Here is a 9272-nt window from a genome sequence, read left to right as displayed (position 1 = left end):
TTGAATTGAAGGAGATGGAGGGAAAGGAAGGAAGGAAAATAGAGAGGGTGTACCATGTTTCATTTGAATAACAAATGAGAAAGGAAGAGAATTAAAAAGGAGATAAATAAAAGGATTAAATAGTACTCCGTAACAATTTGACATTTCCAATAATGAACAGATTTGAAAGAGAAAACTCATTTCCCCACCTCCCTTTCCCTTTCCTTCCCCTCCTCCCCTCCCTTACCACCCCTTCTTTTCCTTCTCCTTTCTTTATCCAAGCACACTATAACACTATGCTTGAATAGAGATAAATAAAGGAAAAGGTAGAGAAGAGAAAAGAAGGGATGTGTAATCCTTTGTTTAGATATCTAATGTAAGGAGGGAAGGGGAGGGAATTGAAAGGATCCACTTTCGTTTATATAACCAAATTCTTTCTATTAAAATTTAAAAGGACCAACTCAATCAAAAGCTTAAACTGATAGTTAAATCCCAACATCGGTGAATATACTCTATTATGATTTCTTACATGAGAGTTCCTTGTGATTGGTTCGCGAAATATAGGTATGAGGTATGGGTTTAGAATGTCTAAAACCCATACCATATGTTTGTTTGTCAAAAGTATGAATTTTAAACCCATACCTCAAACCCATGAGTTATGACCGTATAGGGTTTAGAAACACTGAGGGGGGGGAGGGAGGTGGGTTTGACTCATTCCATTCCCTTAGGTATTAGATAAAGGAGGAAATTTCAACTTCCAACCCGATACCATCTTAACTTCATTCTTAATTTCAAACATATACCACTTGGCAAACCAAACGCCCTCTAAAGAGATTTGTAAGAAAAATAAAATGTCACCTTCTCCCTCCCTTTCCCCTCCCCTTCCCCTCCCCTCCCCTTCCCTCTTTTTCCTTCATTGTCTCTTTCCTTCATTATTGTTATCCAAACAAAAATCACACTCATTCCAAATAATAAAAGACAACTAACCAAATAATTTATTCGTTGAAACAGCATGAATAAAACTCAATAACGTCACCTCAACTTTTTTTAATAAGTTACCAACATGCCTTCCACTTTGCCATCGTTTAAAAGTATAAAACATGCATGCGCACCAAAATTAACCAAAAGCCAACATAATGTCGAAAATGATGGTATATGAGACTAAAGATTAGTTGAGAGGTTTCAACATCTCAACATCAAAATTCACTAATTGTTCTATTTTTATAACTTATCACATAATTTCAAATTCTTACATACAAAACTTAATCAGCTAGAAATAGATTCAGAACATTCTCATACACGAGATTTAATTATCCAACATGCTTAGGCATTGTACTTTATATATACAAAAAGACCACCAGGACTAGATCAGATTACGGGAATTACAGAGATTGAGTACTAGGAAGATCAATCCAATGCAACTGGAGCTCAATTTCACCACATTCAACATTCCGAAGTCTAAGGATCATGTTTTGAGTAACTTTGCCATCTTTCCAGACAATGGAGCTCTCCTCTGCAATGCAGTTCTGCCTGTCTGGCCTCACCTTTGTGATGACAGTTCCGTCTGGAACACCTTCAAGATTCAACTTTACTGCCTCTAAAAATGGACTGATATCGAACTCTGCGTCTCCCATTTTGTCATCCAGGGAAAATGTATCATGATCATAAACAAACTGCAAAAACACGGAAAAGAACATGAGTTAGTCACATTAGATTAGGTGCAAAAGCTTAATGAATAATTCTTTTGTTATTTTTCAACGTATTCCATCCGTTTCAAACTGTAACCATCACCCTGTGCATTCTTCCAAGGGTGTCTTAAATTCCTTCCACCAAACTGTAGTACAGAATCATCCTCGAAAATATCGGGTTGTCATTTTATTTTATGTGACCACTTGAATAATCTAGCTTTTTATCTTGTACTCCTAAGAGTAATAAGAATTTCATATCAAATTCCGTCAACATCATTCTTATCTTTAGTTGTTCTACAGGGCAAAAAGAACTTTCTACTTTGTTTACATTAAATTCAGAGAATTACTACTTATATCTACAAGTTTCTTTCTTGGTGACATACAACAAAGGGCAAAAGCTGTCATCAAATCATCTATTTGTGGAAATAAGGTAGGTATTAAACGACAAAAGAAAAAAAAGGTTGGGTCCTAATTGTACAAAACAAATTAAGCATAAGCTAAGAAAGGTGTTTACGTAGTTGAGACTTCACATGATGTGTTTCCTTAAACAGGATTATATACTATGTGATCAGCACCAGCTAAAATTTAGATTAAGGTTTTGTGTAGAATAAACCAGAACTCTAGAAAATGAATTCAAGATTGACATAAAGTACATATATATAATAAATAAAAAAAAAAAAAAAAAAAAAAAAAAGAAGTATAAATCACTATTAATTTATATGAGTTCCTTCGTTTTAATACATGTCGAGAAATGTAACGAATATGTATGAAACAATAATAAGGAAAATGAAACAATTATGATGAAGTTGCATATAGATTTGAGTTTAGAATACTTACAATTTTAATTGATTCATTCGGGTCTGTAACACAGAGAGTTAAATCTTCATTCCACTCCGGATTAAGAGACTTCCTAATAATACGAGTCTTGAGTTTCTGCCATAAAAATTAAATAAAACACAAGGGTTAATACTTAATGTTGAACCAAGATATAAAACCAACTATCAATAAGCTCAAAACCATTACTAGTATCACTTTACTTTATTGGTGCTATAGTTCAATTTACAAACGTCTATTTGCCTAATTGTCCAGACAGTTAAGCAACTAAGACGGGACTGAAATTGTGTTAATATTTTTAAAGACTAGTCTACTGAAGTTAGTAAGAATCGAGATTTTGTCACTATTGACACTTCAGTCAAAATAAGGCGTTTATCAAAATTCTTTACTGACTTGGTTTACTCACTTCACATGGCATGGTATACTTGTTTTTTTTGTCCTAACATTATAAATTCAATGTTTTTGAGCTGGTAAAGGCGCTTAACCATCGCATTCAATGATAACCATGTTACAAAGTAGAAATGACATGATAAAAGAGGACTAGAGGAACGTGTACGTAACGTAGATGAACAATTTTTTTAAATTCATCATGCTTAATCAGGCGGTTTGTATTGAATTTGACTTTGAGTTATTTTAGTTCATGTCATATTTAAGTTACGAGTCATTCAAATTAATTAGAATGAGGTAATCCATGTTGAATCAAATCTTATCGTGTCTAGATGTTGATTAATTCAAATTAAGGACTCTAAGGTTACTTTTACTACGTACACATATTCATGTGATGTTTCAACAGCTTATGTCATTAACCACTTTCAAATTTCAATGACCTCAGGCTCAGGGTTGGAAGAGGAAAAGTCTTTTATTCTAGTAAGACCAGACTTTTCAAAGAAAAAGTTTTAGAAGGTTAAAGTAGAATTGTATACTTTCTGGGTTACTTCATACTTCCTGCATTCTGTTAATATTGTAAAAGGATAAAATTACGCATCCCAGAACACATTTAATATGCTAAATATCTATAATTGTGAAAGAGTAAAAATTATAAAAAGTTGATATTGTGAAAATATTTTATAAGACGAATCCAAGGAGATCTATAAATCATATTATATGGTAAAAAAAAATGATGAATAGTGCAAAAAGTCCGTTGTTGCAATATTAATAGAACGGAGGGAGTATATATTGTAAAGTTTACTCGTCTCCTTTTGATAGTCACTTTTGGTAGAAAATCATAGGAATTAATAAACATAAATAAGAAGTAGCAAAGTACATTAAAAAAAAAATTATATTTGATATGAAAAAAGTAGAGATAGAAAGTAATTAAAGTACATGAGAAAGTTAAAAACAAAATAATGTGACTAACATTTTACTGTCAAAAGGACGGAGGGAGTATCCAGTATTCACACCCTCATCATTATGTTAGACTCGTCTTTATATCAATGTTTAATTTTCTTCTGAGAAATGTACTCGTAATTATGTTGAACGCGGATATGTACTTGTACAATGTTTTTATTTTTCAAAACTAATGAAAGTAATGTATTTGTTTATATTATGTGTAACAATTGAATTTTGAATATTCGTATTTAAAATACACATGAATACGGAGTACATGAGAAACGGAAGTAATAAAGGTTTAAAATAAAATATACTCCACAGTAATTTATTTTCGAATAGTAAATGATTTTAATTAACAATTCCACAAAAATTAAGAAGACTTTAATTAAGACAAAAAATGTTAGGTAATTCATTAATGAGTCAGTTACCGTAACATCCGCTTTCCCTAAATAAAATTAATCAATTTATGATTAATTATTGGTCTGATTGAAGATAGCCTGACAATAGATAATTAAAGTAGAATTCAAATGACTTCCGTTACTTTCTTTAATACTTGTATCCTTCAGTCAACGTAGCTTTCTTCTTTTTTAAAATTTTTTTTTTAGGGATTCATGATTCCATGGAATATAACCCATTAATCAGAGAAACAAATACGAATTAGCATTAAAATTAACACAAATGACAAAATTTAGTTTCTCAACTGGACAAAATTGTAAAATGTTGTATCAAAAGAAGCATTTTCAAGACCAAAAAGTAATTTTATACCCATAAAAAGTCGACCCCAATACTGATATCACTATTGACACTACTATATCACAAATACACAAATGTGCTAGCTATCGCAAAATCAGTTGTCACCGATACCAGTTCAAATAAAATAACGGGTACGAACCTGTTTACCAAGACGAACGAGAACATACGGATCACTGCTGCTAACATCACGAACAGCGAGATTAATACCACGTTTAACCCGAATACGGAGCAGACCCAATGCGTTGCCAATCGGATTCACCTTTTTGTCCGCCATTCTTCTTCTTTTGAGAAAATGAGAGAGAGGAGCGTATGTAGGTGTAAAGTGGGTAAAGTTGACAAAAATGAGAGGAGAAGAGAGTTAAGGAAAGGGTATAATAGCAAAAATAAGGATTTATGTTTATGTTGTGAATTGTGTTGTTTTTGTAAGAGAGTTTTGAAGTTGTAATTTAAATTATTTAATTGAATTGTTAGGTTATTGGATTGGAGTGGACCAGCACTTCTTGTTTATATAGACGGTGATGGGTCCTACCTAATGGGCCTCACACTTTATATGCACCGCAGCTAATTACGCGCTGGATGGATGCCTGGTTACTTGTACCTTGTTTTACTTGGTCTAGAAAGTTCATTGTACAATTTGATCTTGGGTTGTATTTGGGTTGAGTTTAAAAGGGTTTGGCCGTTTGGGGCAATTTTGGGTTTAGAATTTTATGGTTAGGTTATTGGAAGTATACGTTATGCTTCCTAAAATCATAAGTTATCAAGCTGAGCTTAATCTAGTAAAAAGGAGAATACATTCCAACTATGAGGTTAGACGTTTAATCGTCACTAGTGAGTAGTGACTCTTTAAGGACCTTCCCCCACTCTTCTAAATGGTCTAATTCGCTAACTCAGACCAGGTTCACCTATAAGGAGTTTCGGGCCGGTTGACCCTTAATCTTACCGACTAAAAAAAGAGAAGATTATAAGTTATTAGACTTGTCAATTTGTGTCAAAGGGTCGGATTTGAATTAGATTTCATGTTGTGCTAAAAAATTCTCAAGTAATGTAAGAACATAATATCATTATAAAAAATGATAAATAGGTCAAAACAGGTTGAATGTAGGGTGTTTGAGCCACATCAGGTTTAGTTTCTCTCTCAATAACTTCTTGTTATGTTCGGATCAAGTTAGGAATCGACAACTCTATAAGTTATACTCGGTAATAATAGATTATAGCACTCTAATATTCAACATCAATATATATACTCCTCGGGTTGGAGCATATTAATCACAAACGCTTATTTGTGAGGCAGATTTAAATAAGTGTTTTTTAATTACTCCCTCCGTTTTTAAATACTTGCTCCATTTCTTTATGCGCGGAGTTTTAGGAGTAATTAGAAAAAGTAATAAAATATGGAGGTAGTGGGGTAGTTGAGAAAATAAAAAATTGTAAAAAGCAAAAGTAGTGGAAGAATAAGAGGAGAGAGAGTATTATGTTGGGTCCACTAAGTGTGAGAAATGAATTAAATATTGTAAAAGCTTTCCATAAAAGGAAATGGAGCAAGTATTTAAAAACGGTCGAAAAAGAAAAGTTGAGCAAGTATTTAAAAACGGTCGAAAAAGAAAAGTTGAGCAAGTATTTAAAAACGGAGGGAGTAAAGTTTTAGCGAAAATATACGCCAATAACTCATTTCTAAACACATAGAATATTGGGTTAAAGGACTAATTACCTTTGTTATGTTTTGTACATTCATAGTCATCGTGTTGGCTTCTAGACAAAAACAAATCAAGCAGTATGACACCCTTTTTTTTTTGACAAAAGAACTTACAAATAAACAAACAACAAACATACTAAAAACGGAAACAAAGTAAATCACGCCGACGCGCCATCCCTGCCAAACAGTGAGCTTGAGCAACCTTAGATCTTGGAACCTTCTGAACACGACACACAACCAAAGCCCCAATAATTTCCAGAAGCTCTTGCTCAATCCAACAGACAGAAATATCCTTTGGAACCAAAGACCGAAGCGAATCCACCACCAAAGAACAATCAGTAAGAATCTGTAAAGAGGAATACCCACGCTGCCTAGCATGGCGTAAAGCAAACAGACAAGCTATCATTTCAGACTGGAACGCAGAATTAGAGCTACAAGCCTGCGCCCCACCCCCGAGTTGAACATTAGAAGCCACATCCAAGAATACCCATCCAGTACCCGCATTATGACTGTCAGAATTCCAGGCCCCATCAAAAGTAAGACTAACTGTACAAACATCCGAAGCATTCCCTCTAAGAACAGCAGAAGACATAGCAAAAGAAAACCCAGGAGGAGACGCAGGCGTAATATCATATCTGAACAATCTAGCCGCAGAACACCTGTCCACCTAACTAGAAGCTAGATCCATAATAGAATCAGGAGAATAAACCGCAGAACAAAACCTCAAAGAGTTTTGAGTAAGCCAAAGGGCCCATACAAACTTAGAAAAGGATCTAGCATCAACCAATCCTTATCATGAAGAAACCTAAAAAGAACCTTAATAAACCGCTCTTCAAAAGACTGATCCTGGGACATATTGAAGGCTGAACCACAAGATCGGTCTTCCCATAAACTCCAAGTAAATGGATAGTCTCGGAAAAGGTGAGAAAGAGTCTCCACATCCCGATGACAGAACCCACATATGGAATCCACAGGCAAACCCTTCCTAGCAAGTAACGAAGCAGAAGGCAACGCATTATGGATAATTTTCCAAGCAAACATTTTCCACTTCGGAAGTAAAGGCGAAGCCCAGAAATGCCTCCACCAACTTGAGTTAAGAACCAAAGGTGACCTCTGGTCACCATTCTCATAACACAAGGAGCATACATACACAGTCTTCGTGGAGAACCTTGATAAATCACATTCATATAGGATCTATAGGCACGTTTATGCTAAGTTTGTAGTAGCTTTTTAGGTCTTTTTGTTGCTTTTTTAGGACGCAAATGCATAAGTTGTTTGTCTTGTGCTCTATTACGCTCCGTTTGTGTTTTTCTTAATGTTTCAGGTGATTTTATAGTGATTTGGACGCTTTCGAAGTGTTTGGAGTTGATTCGGATGATATTTAGATGGAAGCCGACGAATCGAGCTTATTAATCGTAGATACCTGTAGGCACGAAAAATTATATAAGTGCCACATTGGATATTATATGGGTAAAAAAAGTCAATTTATTGACTTGATGCTAATTTGGCTTTTAATTAAAATTAAATTAAATTGGGTGAATAAATTAAATTGACCCATTTTAGTTATTTTAATTAAATTGTTTATTTAATGGTTAAAGCCCATTAAAAATGGGTTATAATAATCAAGCAGGCCCACCTCCATTGTACATCAAACCCTAACCCTAAGAGTTACTCACTCTATAAATAGAGGCTCTCAACTTCATTTAGGGAGGGGAAGAGGAAGCAGAAGGAAAAACCTAAAAGAGAGAAAAATCTACAGAGAAAAACCTAGAGAAAACAAGGAGAATCAAATACAGAAAAACCTCACATAAAATACTCTAAACCTCTCTAGAGAAAATCTCACATAAAATACTCTAAACTTCTCCAAAGCAATCCTCTCAAAACCTAGAAGAAGAACAACAAGCATTCGACGTGCCGTTCTACTCTAGAAGATCACCCGTGGAAGAGATCAAGCCTCGACGACCCTCAACACGAAGGAAAGAAGAACCTCAAATCATCAAGAACATCACCGGTTCAGCCTCTACACCAAGAAGTCATTGATCGAGATCAAGCCTCGTCGTGAAAGGAATGGTGTCCTTCGAACAAGTGTATTATTCTGATAGCGGGTTCAGAATTATTAGAAAGCTAATATATTCAGTAAGGTCAAGTGATCGGAATGCCTGGGTGGAGGCCGCTTCCGATCAATAATATTAATATAATTAATATTACAGCTTAATCTTGACTGAACCCTTCAGGTCACACCCAAGCAAAATATACGAACCAACTCGACGAATTAATTCGGAAGAAATTAATTCGTCGCCCGAGTGTTAAATATTTAGACGTCGGTAATTCGAGCTTAGAGCGTCGAAACCGATCGTCGGAAGTCGAGTCAAAATAATAAAAGACGAGACGCACAAAAATAATAATAAATCGACCATATTCCCAAAATACCCCTAGCATCGGAGTGCCCCGAGCATCCGAATGCTAGGGGCAAAAATGTCCTAGCAAAGGTGGCTAGCAAGCACCAAGCCGAGCCAAGCATGGCTGGCTGGTGCGTGCTAGCGCACCGTGCTAGCAGCCACGGCCAGCAGCAGCTAGCAGCCGCAGCACGTGGTGCATGCAGCAGCTAGCTGCCGCGGCTAGGCACGCTAGCACGGCAGCAGCTGGGTGCGGGCTGGGCTCGGGCCGGGCTCGGGCTTGGCTCGTGGCTTGGCTCGGGCCATAGGGCCGTGGATTAAGGGGAAGCATGGAATATGGGAGCAAGTGGGAGAGGACATGTGGCACAAGGAGAGTATTGAGTGGGGAGCAAGTATGGTCCCCTACTCTCCATGTGGTCCTCACCAACCCATCTCACATGGTAATGTCACTTGTAGATTTATTATTAGTTTGCAATTTTAATTTAATTTAGCTTTAAATTAATTTGTGGAATTTCATGATCCCACATTGATGGGATAGAAATTCCCACTCATACTTTCCTCTATAAATACCAACCTTGGGATTTGGAGTAAAGTGCTTGA

General features: G+C 35.7%; 1 protein-coding gene across 1 annotated transcript; it reads right to left on the bottom strand.

The window, feature by feature from the left end:
• Positions 1 to 1181: 1181 nt before the first annotated feature.
• On the bottom strand, positions 1182 to 5042 carry LOC145555883 (protein C2-DOMAIN ABA-RELATED 4-like). Its single transcript, XM_081617597.1, has 3 exons — positions 4723 to 5042; positions 2505 to 2600; positions 1182 to 1652 (listed from the first exon to the last, which is right to left on the bottom strand). Exons 1-3 carry the CDS (start codon positions 4855 to 4857, stop codon positions 1362 to 1364), a joined length of 522 nt encoding a protein of 173 aa, XP_081473723.1. The 5' UTR covers positions 4858 to 5042; the 3' UTR covers positions 1182 to 1361.
• Positions 5043 to 9272: the final 4230 nt, after the last annotated feature.

The sequence above is a fragment of the Chenopodium album genome, chromosome 8 (genome assembly GCF_948465745.1).
Source record: "Chenopodium album chromosome 8, dcCheAlbu1.1, whole genome shotgun sequence".
NCBI lineage: Eukaryota > Viridiplantae > Streptophyta > Magnoliopsida > Caryophyllales > Amaranthaceae > Chenopodium > Chenopodium album.
The sequence above is the reverse complement of the archived record's forward strand: the minus strand, read 5'-3'. Positions and strand labels throughout refer to the sequence as shown.